This window comes from Xenopus laevis, chromosome 6L, assembly GCF_017654675.1.
Source record: "Xenopus laevis strain J_2021 chromosome 6L, Xenopus_laevis_v10.1, whole genome shotgun sequence".
In the NCBI taxonomy this organism is placed as follows: Eukaryota; Metazoa; Chordata; class Amphibia; order Anura; family Pipidae; genus Xenopus; species Xenopus laevis.
Window position 1 is genome coordinate 5,655,596 of NC_054381.1, and position 15,880 is coordinate 5,671,475.

At 42.4% G+C, this 15,880-nt stretch overlaps 1 protein-coding gene across 1 annotated transcript in view; it reads right to left on the reverse strand.

Annotated features, from left to right (window-relative positions):
• Positions 1–807: 807 nt before the first annotated feature.
• Positions 808–15,880, reverse strand: part of smarcc1.L (SWI/SNF related, matrix associated, actin dependent regulator of chromatin, subfamily c, member 1 L homeolog) — a 50,292-nt gene continuing 35,219 nt past the window's right edge. The window contains 10 exon segments of the mRNA NM_001086863.1: positions 808–1,042; positions 1,045–1,055; positions 2,410–2,556; positions 4,007–4,295; positions 5,454–5,588; positions 6,213–6,352; positions 8,581–8,692; positions 9,992–10,062; positions 11,915–12,076; positions 13,969–14,227. Of these exon segments, the coding sequence (NP_001080332.1) occupies positions 884–1,042; positions 1,045–1,055; positions 2,410–2,556; positions 4,007–4,295; positions 5,454–5,588; positions 6,213–6,352; positions 8,581–8,692; positions 9,992–10,062; positions 11,915–12,076; positions 13,969–14,227 (1,485 nt within the window). The 3' untranslated portion in view covers positions 808–883.

The window sequence follows — 15,880 nt, forward strand, 5'->3', positions numbered from 1 at the left end:
AGATCAAAAGCAAAGGGAGAAGAGTGGAGGAGACTGTTATGGGGGCTCTCCCTACAGTACAATGGTTCCTATAGGAAAACAGAGATCTGCAGACTACCATTTTTAAATCATTTTTAAAGGACAAATCTGCCAACAGTATAAGAAAAAAAACACAGAACAAAGTGCAGAATCCTTTAGTGAAACAACGCTGCACTGGTTCTGGTTCGATTCTCAAAATATTCACCCTCACCCCTGAAAAGCCACAGAGAAAGGTTGAAGCTTCCACAGCCAATAGCAGAGGTAGATTTCAGACTAACAGACACGCCCCGTACTGAACTGCCCAATTGGACACACAGCGAGCGCCTCTAAACCCAACCGCATGAGTAGTCTTACAAGTAGAAACTAGATCCTAAACTGAACCCCCCCCCCTACTGTATTCAGGAGAGAGCTTTTATCTGGAGCAGTACAGATACCACAGCATCCCAAGCTTTAGTGTTAAAGGATGCTGGGATTTGTAGTTCAGAACTGCTTAAGTACCATAAATCAGAGTCAGGTAAAGAGCAAGCTCGGCCCCACTTGACATCACAATCATCAAAAAGACAGGAAAGAATGTAGAACAAAGAGAAATCTGCAGGGACTGGGAATGTTCAACGGGTCTATTAAAATAACCCAACAAAGAAAGGGTTAATGGCTCATTACATCATTAGGGGGGGCAATCCCAATCAAGAAAAACAAACTGTCCAGACTCCCAGAAATAAGAACGGCCGCGAGCTCTGTCCGCCCCTATAAATACCCGAGAGGTTAAGGAAACAGAATAAAAGGAATATATTTGTGGATGAAGAAGTTGCGCATTTAATTGGGCAAATAATGAGATTACACAGAGGGAGACGGTATAAAAACACAATCACTCAAATACAAAAACAGAGTCAGTCGGGGTCGATCTCCTTTGCAGGGTTAAAAGTACTCGGGTGAGTGGTTTATCTATGGTGCGGCCGAGGCCGGAGTTGCCGTGGGAGGAGGAGTCTGTCCATCCGTAGGGGGAGGCGGCTGCTGCGGTGGTTGTGGGGGGCCGGGATCTGAAAGATAATAACCAAACACGTTTAACATTCAGCAAATAAAAAGTATCATAATCCTCCTGGGATCCCAACGATGCTGCATCCAGAAGAGTTCTCTTGTGCCTCCCTTTCATAACAAAGGTGCTGCCAGGTCCCAGCGTTTAAACTGGCGGGATGAAAACTGCAGAGTTAGGCGGAGGGACGCACCCCATTTATTGTCTGAACTGCTGTTTCTGACTCTTGAACCAATGTAGCAGAGAACCGGCTCTTCTCCAGCCAAGGCTCCATCTTACATTACCATACTCTCCTCTTCCCTGGTACCAATTTAATGACATTGATGTGTAACTTTCTAACCAGTGAGAATGAGGAATGATTGTATAGCGGGAAGTTGTTTGCACTGATATTTTCTTTCATGGGTAACATTTTGTTTTTCGGTTCTCTGTAAATGTGTTAAAGGAGAACTAAAGCCTAACTAAAGAAGTAGGTAGAAATGTTGTGCATGATGTTTTGTGCTTCTGTACCAGCCCAAGGCAACCACAGCCCTTTAGCAGTAAAGATCTGTGTCTCCAAAGATGCCCCAGTAGCTCCCCATCTTCTTTTCTGCTGATTCACTGATTCACATGCTCTGTGCTGCTGTCACTTACTGAGCTTAGGGACCCACTCACAATATACAGTACACATAGAATAGAAATGTCACAATATAAGGCTGATTAGTAATTAATACACATAATTACTACATGGCAGCACAGAAACCAGTGCAATTAGCATCAGAATTGAATAATCAGCAAACCTGTAGCATCAGCTTATATTACAGCCAGGGAAGCTCATTTTCTGCTGGATAATTAGTGACGAGCCCTAAGCTTAGCTTCTCAACAGCCAATCAGAGCCCACTGAGCATGTGAGTGTCACAGACACTTTCCAAGATGGTGACCCCCTGTGACAAGTTTGAAGTCCTGGATCATTGCTGCTATTGACAAGCTGAAAGGTTAGCCTCGTGCAATAAGTTCACTATATAAAATATGCCATTTTTAGCCATTCATTTTTAGGGTTTAGTTATTCTTTAAGCGTGTGCCAGGGCAATTTGAGCTGCTTCTCAGCACTCGAAGGCTATTGTCAGTTGCAGACAGGATGGCTGATATGCATGAGTAATGCAACTAGTTGTACTGAGGTTTGTGTTATGGATGGTTTCATACATGAGAATGAGGAATTGCCGCTATACACTACACAGCTACACACAACATGAATGATATTTAGAGATGTTATGAAGGGTTAATAAAAATGGAAGCGGTTCAGCTAAGCAGCGAGGGCAGAAGGAGTGAGCAGAAGCAGCTGTGGATGTGTTACACTGCCAGAGTTAGAAATGAGTGAAGCTTACACATGCCGTTAGGTGCCATGGGTGGGCGTGATCCCATCATAGTGCCAGGCATATTGGGCATACCAGAAGGAGGTGGATGAATATTGGGCATCATGCGGCCTGGCATGGGAGGTCCAGTCATCATGGAACTTGGCCCTGGCATCTGACCTGTAAAAGTTAGAGCTGATATTATACTTCATGCTTGGGAAGTCATTGCCCACAGTTGCTGCACAAGACAAAAAGCAAAGCAGAGTGCACATGTACATGACGATAAATGGGTGAAGAGAGTGAAGCTCATGGGGCACAATGTTTTTTTGTTTTTTTTTAGTTCAAACACATTTTTGGGCTGAAAAATGCCTATTACAGGCAATACAAGTTTAATACCCTCCATGTTTCATATCGGAAGTCGAGCAGGACCTGTGCAGTGCAGCTTTTTCATCATTTTTTTTCACCCAGGAAGCAGCAAAGCCGCAGTATAAAAAAAGCCAAATACTCTGCTGCGAGAAATCAAGTGCCTGTCATGCTGAGTTTTCCTCACTGAGAGGACGGGAGCGTTGAAGTGTTACAGCAGCACAAACACTGCCCGGGGCAAGCGGCCATCACACACGGCCCAGTGCACTCATTAGGAACTTCATGAGGCAAAGCAAGATCCAAAGGAATTATGACATGCACTAAGGACGACCCTCGTTTATCAGAAATCTCTCATATGCCTCAATAATTAGCATTTATCATGTTAAAAGATGGCTCTCTATGAGTGGCTCTCTGCAGGCACCTAATTCTTTAACCCTATAGCTTTGCCTATACGCTCATTGTTCTCTTGCTGACTAGCCACAGACTCCCTTGACTCCCAGAGAACAATGATGGTACAGGTAAGGATGAAGCTACAAGCGGGTTTTGTGACAAATTGTGAGGAAGTGAGGAATCCCTTGGAGTAATTTCAGTCTATAGGGCTCAGGCCAGGCAAGAAACCTGACAGTTTTTTGGGTGTAATACACAAAAACTAGTGATGTGTGGGCCAATTTCCGCATGATGTTCTCTAGCCGCAGGCCTCCTTCCATCCCACCTGTGACATTCTACTGCCCCACTTCTACCTCTGCGAGTGCCTTTTTATATACTGCCGCTGGCATGTCCCACCCCGTTCCATGACATCAGAGCAGGGCGGGTTCTGTCAGATCGGGTTAGGGTCGAATATTAGTCAACCCACACATCACTAAGAGGGACTGTGAATAAGCTGTAATAATGTTTAGTGATGTAATTGGTTATAATCGGTGTTTAGATTTAAACACGCATTAATATGTCAATGGAACTCCCTGGCAACTGTGAATATCCAGTGTGGATGCAGAGTAGGAGTGGGCAGTATAACCATAGCCACATTTTTTTAAACAAAAGCATTTGCCCGTATGGACTTGGAATTTATAATATAAAACCTTCTCACATGAAAATCTATACACACAGATCCACTGCTTTTGGATGCTCAGACCTTACAGACTGAGAAAAAATATTAAACATTTTCACTGCTTGAGCCTTAATATCAGATCCACTGAGAATATCTGAAGGGCAAATATGTCAGATAAAATACAGCTGCTCCTCCGTTCTACAGGAAAAGAAATACCCTTGCCTGGCTGTGAGGGGTGAGGAGGAGGCATCTGCTGGTGAACCCCATAAGGGGGAGGCTGCTGCTGTGCTTGGTGCCCCATCATTCCAGGAAGATTAGGGGCTCCTATATGCCCCATATTGGACCCTGCAGGCCCCCCTTGGAGTTGAGTGTTCTGGCTGTGTTGTTGTTGTTGCTGCTGCTGCTGCTGCTGCTGTTCCAGTTGCTGTCTGGCTCTCATCTCAGCATATTTCAGCTGTTCCATGTGAAAGTTCTGGCGCTCATTAAGAAGCTGTTGCCTCTGTTGTTCCAGCTGCAAGAAAGAAGGTGATTGGTTAAGCAGAGACACACAAAAAGGCATTACATATACCAATTTATAGATTCAGTTTGAGCCTAAAAGCTCAGTGTCCATCTTTCTTACACTGAGACAGTCTAGCAGACCTCGTTTGTGCAACACCCCACATGAAAGTAATGAGTGAAATGCACCCACTGGCTGTTTATCTCATGAGAGGCCATAAGTCAGGTTCCTAATGTCCCTTGAATACAAGCAGAAGTGATACGTCTCTCCCCAGTGTGCTGGGCTGCCTCATTCAGTACAGACATTGTCTCAGCCAAACCCAAACTCTGCCCAGAGGGTACAGCACAATATTCGTTGGATGAAAGTGACATGGCAGAATGACTGCAGCTTGTCTAAATGAATCCATGGCATGACAACTAATGCAGCACCACAGATCAGCATCTTCTGGGCATTTCTAAAAATAAAGAAGGGGTCATGAGGGCATGTACAACAACAGAGAACACGTCGCATCCTGTTAAAAGTTTGACCAAAGCAGCGATTCTCGGCTCGTCCAAAAGATATAGACTTGGTTGTCTTAACGGAAAACTAAACCCTCCTACTAGCTATTTTAATTCAAGGGTCCCCCACTGAAAGGCAGGATTGGCCAGGCTGTCTGGCAGGCATTGCCAACAATCAATGCCAGGGAGCCAGACACAGCTTGCGGCTAAAGATGGCAGCTGCCAAGCCTACTACACAATTCTGCGGGTAAAGAGCAGTTATTCTTGTCTAAAAGTAGAGGGTAACCAGCTACACAAAAAGATGGGGCAGCCTCTCCCATTCAAGTTGGCCTATCCTTATGGGACACATAGAAAGGGAGTAGATGTCCAGTTGAACAACAATGCAGAAAACAGAGAGTTGACACAGAACCACCTCTGGTTGAGTTATATACAGACAATGCAACTGGAGTGTTCTTATATTATTGAGGCAAGAGAGACTGGAAATAAATAGTATTTCGACCAACAGCAAAAGAAAGAACTGATTGGCTGCCCTGGGTTACTAGAAGCAGGGCAAACGTTACAATACAACCCTAGGACTGTGCAACAGGGCGAGTAATTAAAGGTTCAGCCAAGCTGCTGTGAGCCCAAGAGTAAATATATATAAGGCAGACTATGGGAATCCACCACCAATACTTACTGCTTCCTTTTCTCTGTCCATGATGGTCTCAAGTTCTTCAAAATGCCTCAGCTTGATCTCTAGCTTCTTCATCTGAGTTTCTACCAACAAAGCCACCAGAGACTTGATCTTGCGTTCTTCCACTGCTGCCAGATGCTGTGGAAAGGCCAGAAAGATGCCACTTAGGAGGTATTCTAGCTAATAAGTCGGGCATTATTATTAAAACATAGTGTGTATTTAATGTTAAAGGAGAAGGAAAGGCTAAAATTAAGTAAGCTTTATCAGAAAGGTGTATATAAATACATCAGTAAACCCTCAAAGTAATGCTGCTCTGAGTCCTCTGTCAAAATCAACAGCATTTCTTTCCTTCTATTGTGTACTCATGGGCTTCTGTATCAGACTTCCTGTTTTCAGCTTAAACTTCCAGGGCTAGGGCTTGAGCATGCTCAGTTTGCTCCTCTCTCTCCCTCCTGTAATCTGAGCCCAGAGCGGAGTGAGCAGGTAGAGACTCAGGCAGGAAGTGATGTCAAACCAAGCTGCTATCTTAAACAAACAGAGAGCAGTTTAAAAGGTATGGTAAAGCATTCTAAAGAACAAATACAGTGTTATAGCTTGCAGCATTGTGGCTAATCTATTGGCAATAAACTGCCTCTGTAACTTTCCTTCTCCTTTAAAATGAAACAGGTCAGGGAGATAAAAATCCAGCACTGGTTTGTGCCAGACATAAGCAGGCCAGAAATTAGTATGGGGATAAATGTACACAGAATTGAGAGAACCAACCTTTGCCTTTGTAGCTGCAGAAGCCAAAGCAGCAGCCGCAGCCATTGCAACATTAGCCTCGGAGAGATCATTCTCTGCTTTCTTCTTTGCAGGGTCGACTTCCTTCGCGGATTCATTCTCTTTGTCTTCAGTGTCTTCCTCTGAGGTAAAGGAAAACCACAGTTACGTATATACCCGAGTATAAGCCGAGTTTTTCAGCATCCAAAATGTGCTGAAAAAGTCTACCTCGGCTTATACTCGGGTCAGCGGTACCAGACCCGAATAGCTGAGATTGCAGTCACTTTTAATCATTCCTATACCAACAGTTCACTTGGGGAGAGACTGCAATATCCCACAACGCCCTCTGTTGGTTATTTGAAAGAATAACAGTGACTGCAATATCACACAGCGCCATCTGTTGGTTATATGAAAGAATAACAGTGACTGCAATATCACACAGCGCCATCTGTTGGTTGTATGAAAGAATAACAGTGTGCCCTCTGTTGGTTATATGGAAGAATAACAGTGACTGCAATATCACACAGCGCCCTCTGTTGGTTATATGAAAGAATAACAGTGACTGCAATATCACACAGCGCCATCTGTTGGTTGTATGAAAGAATAACAGTGCGCCCTCTGTTGGTTATATGAAAGAATAACAGTGACTGCAATATCACACAGCGCCCTCTGTTAGTTGTATGAAAGAATAACAGTGACTGCAATATCACACAGCGCCCTCTGTTGGTTATATGAAAGAATAACAGTGCACCCTCTGTTGGTTATATGGAAGAATAACAGTGACTGCAATATCACACAGCGCCCTCTGTTGGTTATACGAAAGATTAACAGTGATGGCAATATCACACAGCGCCCTCTGTTGGTTATATGGAAGATTAACAGTGATGGCAATATCACACAGCACCATCTGTTGGTTATATGGAAGATTAACAGTGATGGCAATATCACACAGCACCCTCTGCACATGGTAGTGGGACAGTGGGACAATGCACACAATAATCCGTTTGGCAATTCTCTGTCACCATCAACTTTGCAAAGAAGTCCGGTTGATCGCTGGGGGGGGGGTCGCTTTGGCAGAATGTGCGCTGCTGGGAGACAGGGCTGTAGTTGTGTCTAGGCTTATACTAGAGTCAATACGTTTTCACAGTTTTCGTAGGTAAAATTAGGTACCTCGGCTTATACTCGGGTCGGCTTATACTCGAGTATATACGGTACTCAGTGAAATCGGCTTAACACTTCCAAGGACTGCAGAAAGCATGCTTAGAAAATAAGCCAGAGCTGCAGTCTACAACCCATCATTTATGCTATTTTTCCAAATAACCTCAAGGCTTTCATGGCCTCCTTTCTACTGTTATATTTGTATCCCTAACAAAAAATAAGCTGCCATGAAAGCAACAAAGTGATGTAAAAGTACTGAATGAAACCCAGCAACTTGCCCATGGAATAATTTGTTTTATTTATTTAGGAGACACAACTCACTTAGCTTAGGCATAACACAGGCCTGGAAGTAGACGGTTAACGGGAACTAGCTACTAACAGGAACAAACATTCAGGCCACTGGCCCTTAAGAGTCAGGACATTTTGAGCCCACAATGATTATCAACAGCAATGGAACCCTGTCTCTGGTAGACGAGTAAGGAGCAGGATATACAGAGAATCATTTTGGTTTTGAATTAAAATGGGTTTTACACAGGCAGTATTAATCAGGTTAATGGGCCCACAGAGATGGGGAAGCAGGAACATATCTTTCCACTTTATTAGTTGTGTCCAAGCCTGACCATAGGAAAGAGAGCAGCCCAGGATCAAAACAGGAAATCTGAGGTCTGACCTAGCAAAGTATCAGAGAGAGGTTCCTAAATGTGTTCATATAAACATGCTCAGGTTTTAAAGAATAAATAAACCTTAAAAATAAGTAAATGAAGTGATGAGGGGACTATTTAAGCACTTTTGCAATGTACATTCGTTTATTTTATTTTTTTTTAATTCCAAGATATTAAGGGGTACATGTACTGTTAATATGAATGAATTTTGTTACAACAGAGCCACCTGCTGGTCAGTTTCCCACCAGTCTGACCAGCAAGTAGTCAAGGAAGTTGTCAGGAGAAAGAAAGAGGCTGCTCTGATGTTCTTCTGCTTAGGAAAGCTTTGAGAAAGTTTTCTAATTGTTTTAAAAAAATTAATGTTCATTGCAAACGTGCTTAGAATAGCACCCTCATCAATTTTACACTTATTTTTAAGGTTTACTTATCCTTTAAAGTAATGAATGCAGTGTTGTCCTGCACTGGTAAAACTGGTGTGTTTGCTTGAGAAACATTTAGATTGCAAGGGCACAATGAACCCCTAAAAGCGAGAGCATGAAGTCTCCAATTACCTGGTGCTTTCTCTTTATCTGCAGGCTCAGCATCTTCTTCCACAGGCTTCTTCTCCGCTTCTGGTTTCTCATTGGCCTCCGCTTCACTTTCCTTTTCAGTTTTAACCTCGTTCTGTCAACGCACACAGGGAAAATTATATCTTTGCACTAAATCCTATCAAACACACAAGATGTAAGGCGATATGGGCTCTGACAAACACATGGTAGGCCAGCGCTAGACAACTATGGAAGAGTTTGCTTTTTTCTATTAGAACACTGCTCTTATAAGAGGCAGAAAGTGACCTACAAGGAACAGCATTTAAGACATAATAAGTTACAATGAACACATTTTGGGCCTGGTGTTAGGTTAGGAATAAAGAACATGCAGGTGATTTTTGCATTATAACATGCAATAGCCAGGCAGCAGAACTCAATGGCAGCTGTTTAGGAGAGATCTAGCATGTCAGGTTGAAAAAGGCACATTGAATTCAACATTGCTTTGCAAATATCCCTGTGTACAATGTTTAGTAAGATACAAGGGGAGAGAAAGTGCAATAAAAATCTCTGCCATGCTTTGAATGTTGACCCTTATAGTATTAATAAATATTAAATTAAAGGGGAAATTAATCTAACAACAAATGTTTTTAATTAAATAAAAAGGGGGGAATCTGACGTGTCAGTATGGTAAGATTTGTTGCAAAAAGAAAAAGGATATCCCCAGTTAACAAAAAAGAAAGGAAACCACCGAGAACCAATACTCAGCAATAAAGTGCTTATTTATTCCTTATTCCCACCAGAAAGATCACTTCTACAAAGTGCCAGTGCAATAAATAAATTAACTACCCTTTGATGAGGCTTACAACTAACTTCATAAAGTGCTTCTGTGCTAATTTAATTTGTGAATAAATAAAATTGATAAATAAATTCGTATTTATGTAGATTAGCTACTAATTCATTCCCAGTACTACACGAACTTTACCCAAAGGGGTTAATTTAATAACCTTATATTCCAATTAAAAAGTGCCACAGTGCTAATCAAGTTGTTAGTTTCAAATTCATCAGTTTATTTAAGAATTATATTTTTTAGGTCACTCTGATTCCGTGGAGAAGACAGGAAAAAAGAAATGAAGTGAGTGGAGAAGTCCCGTATAGTCTATCTAATCATTTGGCCAAAGTCCTTTTAAAAGGCAAGAGAACCCCCCTCAAAATTACACTAAAATGGTATCAACCGTTTGTTTGGTTTCCTTTCTTTTTTGTTAACGGGGGAAATCCTTTTTCTCTCTTTTTTTCAACAAGTATTAATAAATAAATATTTAATAAATATTAATAAATATGCCATGTATAAATGCCACAAGAATGGAAAGATTTAGGAGAGGGGAACTAACCCGCCCCATAACTAGATTTCCTAACCTGTAGATCCCACATGACTTACGTTCACTTTCTCTTGCTGTGCGGGTTCAGCTGTTTCAGTCTCCATCTTCTCCTCTTCAGGGGCTTCGGCTGCTGAGAACAAACAGTTCAGAGTTAGCCCAATTTTAAGTAAATTGCCATAACAATGCCTTTAAAAACTTTAAAGGGGTGGTTCACATTTAAGTAAATGTTTAATATGTAATAGAATGGTCAATTCTAAGCAACTTTCCATTTGGTCTTAATTATTTCGTTTTTTGTAGTTTTAATTGCCTTATTTTTCTGACTCTTTCCAGCTTTCAAATGGGGGTCACGGACCCTTTCTTAAACACAAGCTCTGTAAACTACAATTTTATTATTGCAACTTTGATTACTCATCTTTCTATTCAGACCTCTCCTATTAATATTCCAGTCTCTTATACAAATCAATGCATGGTTGCTAGGGTAATTTGACCCTAGTAACCAGATTGCTGAAATTGCAAACCGGAGAGCTGCTGAATAAAAGGCTTAATAAGTCAAAAACCAAAATGAAAACCAATTACAAATTGTCACAGAATATCTCTCTGAATCATACTAACATTTATTTAAAGGTGAACAAACCCTTTAACACAGCAAAAGGGTAATCGCCTTCCATGAGGAAATCCAACCAAAGCTGGGACTTAAGAGCATGTATGGATCTTTTATAATAATGTGCAACAGAAAAAGAATCCTCCATCAGACAAATTAAATTCGTACAAAGAAGAGAGAACCATGTATTTAAGAGCCAGATATCTGTAGCTGTCAAGTTTGATTTAGAGTTATTATGGGAATGTCTATGTGAAGGGGTTTAAGCAAACCACTGTGCATAAATCACTCACAGAAGCTTATATAGGAGAGCAATCCCAAAATCCTTCAGAAGACTGCAAAAGCAAATGCGCAAAGACAAACTTAACCAGAAATTCAGCTGCCAAAAAGCAGGACAGGGCTGCTGCTTACAATGGGGATCAGATAGGATCTGTGCAGCCACTGGGACAGAATGCTCTGTTATACAGATAGCTAGAATCTCAGCTGCCATAAAGCAGGGCAGGACTGCTGCTTACAATGGGGATCAGACAGTATCTGCGCAGCCACTGGGACAGAATGTTCTGTTATACAGATAGCTAGAATCTCAGCTGCCATAAAGCAGGACAGGACTGCTGCTTACAATGGGGATCAGATAGGATCTGTGCAGCCACTGGGACAGAATGCTCTGTTATACAGATAGCTAGAATCTCAGCTGCCATAAAGCAGGACAGGACTGCTGCTTACAATGGGGATCAGACAGTATCTGCGCAGCCACTGGGACAGAATGTTCTGTTATACAGATAGCTAGAATCTCAGCTGCCATAATGAAAGTCAACACACAAATTCTCTGTACTTGCTGACACACTATGCATATATCCAGTGGCAAGTGGCACTGAACATACATATCACAAATACAATCTCTATGCTATTTCCTGCCAAATGGCTGTCCAGCTGCCTATTTGTGTAGTACAAGGCTGACTCCACTGGCCAGATAGTGTAACTGCAGGAGCACACCCGTGTATGAAAAAGTGTAAATAGTGTAAAAGTTATCTATAGTAAGAAGTCAAATCAACTGGACTTGCTGTAAGACATTTCTTGTGTTAAATATCCTGGATTGCAGAAAGATTCCAGAGTAAATAATTCCAGTCCAGCATGATCTTTGTACAAGTCATTCTGAATTGAGAACGTATATGCATGATATAGAAAACCTTCACAGACATATGTAAATGGGTTTAATGGAGCATGTAGTTTTGTTTTACTAGAATTCCTCTGGATAACAAATCTAAATAGGTGTACTATATGATAATCGGTATTAACAGTACAGTAATAAATGCTGAGGCTTTTATTGCAGCAACAGTACAATCAAAGAGGTGTTTTCACAAGACAATTTTGTGCCACAACTTACCAGGCTTCTCTGGCTCCTCCGACCCAGTGCCGGCTATACAGCTGTTTTCCAGACCATAGGTTGGATCCACTTTCCCAAGGGCTTTGGCTGCTTCTTGCACCTTTTTAATGTGAGCCTCCACCAGCTCCAGTGGCACCTCCTCTCGTACTCTTGAAAACTCCTCTGTTGGTACAAGTTAAATCAGAGATTCAACATGGGGGTACGACACAAAACGTTGTGAAATGTGTGGCACAACCACACTAGTAATATATGCTAAATGGATATGGATCAGTGATCCCCAACCAGTAGCCCGTGAGCAACATGTTGCTCTCCAACCCCTTGGGTGTTGCTCCCAGTGGCCTCAAAGCAGGTGATTATTTTTTAATTCCAGGCTTGGAGGCAAGTTTTGGTTGTATAAAACCAAGTGCACTGCCAAACAGAGCCTCAATGTAGGTTGACAATCCACATACGGGCTACCAAATCGCCTATCACATCACTTATTTTGCACCCCAAGAACATTTTTCATGCTAGTGTTGCTCCCCAACCCCTTTTACTTCTGAATGTTGCTCACGGGTTTAAAAGGTTGGGGATCCCTGATATGGATGATGATGAGACAATAGGAATCAGAGATTCGTGGCAGATGAAAGGGGTTAATAAAAAGGTAGTTAACTGCTACACAGCTGCTGCTCGGTGTAAAGGTGACCATACACGGGCCAATAAAAGCTGCCGACAGACCGTGTCCGCAGCTTATTGGCCCTTGTATGGGGCCCCCCGACGGGCTTCACCGATCGAGATCTGGCCGAAAGTCGGCCAGATCTCTATTGGATGCGACAAAAAATCCCGTCGGATCGCGGCCGCATCTATTCGTTGATGCGGTCCCGCGATCCGACCGCCCGTTAGGCATCGTTAGGATCGCGGGACCGCATCAACGAATTCGATGACCTAGGGCCCACAATCGGATCAGCACAATATTGTCCACCTCAAGGTGGGCATATCGGAGGGAGATCCGCTCGTTTGGCGACACCTTAAGACTTTAAAGGGTTGTTCACCTTCTAACACTTTTTTCAGTTCAGTTGGTTTCAGATAGTTCAATAGAAGTAATTACTTTTTCCAACTACTTTCTACGTGTGACTGTTTTTCTAATATTGAAGAGTAAAGTGTAGTTTTTCACCTTCTAAAGCAGCTGTGGGAGAAGGGTCGTCGACCCTCTTAACTGTTCTAAATGGATACATTTAGTTGATCCATTTCTTATGTTTGTTTGTCTCTGCTGAGCAGAATTCCTGAATTTTATTAAAGGCAGCCTTTAGAATTGATACAATAGTTGCTAATACTCCAGAAATGTGTCAACTAAATGTTGCAAAATTGTAACAGTTCAGAATCTGCATCAGAATTACTGAGCTGCCAGAATGAAATATCAGAGACAGGGACATTAAACTTAGATTTTGGAGTAACTGAAAAAAAGTCTATTTCTGGGGAACAATTTGAAAGCAACTGAACAGGAAAAGTGTTTGAAGGTGAACAACCTCGTTAAAGTAACTTTAGATACGTTAAAGAATGGCTAATTCTAAAGCAAATTTTTAAATGATTTGCCTTCTACTTCTGACTTTTTCCCACTTTCAAATGGGGGTCACTGACCCCATGTTAAAAACAAATGCTCTGTAAGGCTAACAATGTGTTGTTATTGCTACTTTTTTTTTTTTATTACTCGTTCTATTCAGTATCTCTCCTATTCATATTCCAGTCTCTTATTCAAATCCATGTATGGTTGCTTGGATAATTTGGACCCTAGCAACCAGATGGCTGAAATTGCAAACTGGAGAGCTGCTGAATAAAAAGCTAAATAAGTAAAAAAACACAAATAATAAAAAATGAAAGTCAATTGCAAATTAGAATATCACTCAGAATATCACTCTCTACATCATACTAAAAGTTAACGTAAAGGTGACTAGCGCCTTTAAGAGATGGTGTAATGCATAGTAGAAAGATTTCTTCCCACGAACATTAAGTATGGGACTGATCTTGCCGCACTGTGATTAATCCAAGCACTCAGCAGCTATGCAATAAACATAATGTACCTAAAGCAGCTTTAGCAGCAGCTGCTGCAACTCTTGGGTCCACAACAGATGCCAGGAAGGCCACAGTACTCATAACAGGGTTGCCCGACTGGCTGAATGGAACAGGCTGGTAGGCCAGGGGTCCCAGAGAGGAATCCGAATTCTCCAGATAGGGATCTTCAATAGGGAGCCTAAGGAAGTGAAGGATGCATTCATCCTGAGTCCGACTTCCAACGTGCTCAGACACTTTGTTCCAATCATCTTTGTACATCTCGAGGGCCTGGAAAGAGTATAGTTAGACATACTGGAAGGTGGGAGAAAAATTCCTTATGTCCCAACAAAAAAAATAACATATTTTACAATATAGGGAACAATATTCCTTTAAATAGCATTATTCTAAACTGAAATGTAGCAGTTTCCCAAACTGTATATTAAAGGAGTGGTTCATCTTTAAATTAACTTTTAGTATGCTGTAGAACGGCCAATTCTAAGCAACATTTCAATTAGTCTTCATTTTTTTTTTATTATTTTTCTTCTGACTCTTTCTAGCTTTCAAATGGGGCTCACTGACCCAATCTAAAATGCAAATGCTCTTTAAGGCTACAAATGTATTGTTACTTTTTATTCCTCATCTTTCTATTCAGGCCTTTCCTATTCATATTCCAGTCTCTTATTCAAATCGGTGCATGGTTGCTAGGGGAATTTGGACTCTAGCAACCAGACTGCTGAAATTGCAAACTGCTGAATAAAAAGCTAAATAAGTCAAAAACCACAAATAATAAAAAATGAAAACCAATTGCAAATTGTCTCAGAATATCCCTCTCTACATCATACTAACAGTTCATTTAAAGGTGAACAACCCCTTTAAACTGGTTTCCCCTACCCCATTAATCTCCCTTTTAACCTGTACGGAGAAGGGATATGTTGGAACATAAGAGAAAGGGAGAATGATGGGGGGGCGTGGTCTGGTCACTGATGTGAAAGCACGCACACTCTTGAGCTCCGCTGCAGACCCAGCTAATAACCCTGCTGAACCCACTATTCTGGTAACTTTGGTGAGCTGGAGGAACCCACAGAGGAGGCCCTGCCACAGAGATTACTAATGGGCCAAAATCGGGCACAAAAACGGGCGTCGGAGGTGACTAACCGCTTAGAAAAATTTGCCCGCGAGTCTCCGCAAGATGGCGGCGGCAAGGCCCAAAAGGCCAAAGGACCTGCCTCGCGCCCTAGCGCGCCAGCTGTACAACCAGATGACAGTAATGGCTCGATGTCTGACTCTCAGGAATCCTCGGCGGAACCGACGTTGAGAGACATAATGTCGGAGATACGATCGGCGAATGAGGCTTGTACCACGCTTATTAATACAAAAACTGATGAGATCAAAATTGACCTGTCGATCATCAAGCAGGACATGCAAAAACTGAGGGAAAGAACGACGGCGGTCGAGTCCCGAGTAAGTACGCTGGAGGATTCCTGTAGAGAATTACCTGAGCAGTACCAGGCGGTGAGGAAAATCATCGAGGACTGCCATAGAAAGTCTGATGACTTAGAGAACCGGCTTCGCCGGAGCAATCTGCGGTTCATAGGCTTTCCGGAGCAGGCTGAGGGATCAGCAGCGGAAACCTTTATTGAAACATGGCTAAGGGATATCTTCGGAGCGGAACACCTTTCCGCCTCCTTCGTGGTTGAGAGGGCACACCGTATACCAACTAGGCAGCCTCCTCCGGGTGCACCCCCGAGGCCTATGATTGCAAAGCTGCTGAATGCTCGAGACCGGGACAAAATACTTTCCTTGGCGCGAGTACAGTCCCCCCTGAAATTCCAGGCTGCCACGATTTCCATCTACGCGGATTACTCAATGGAGGTGCAGCGTCAAAGGGCTGGATTCCAAAGCGGGAAAACTCGTCTGAAAACAGCGGGTTACACCTATGCA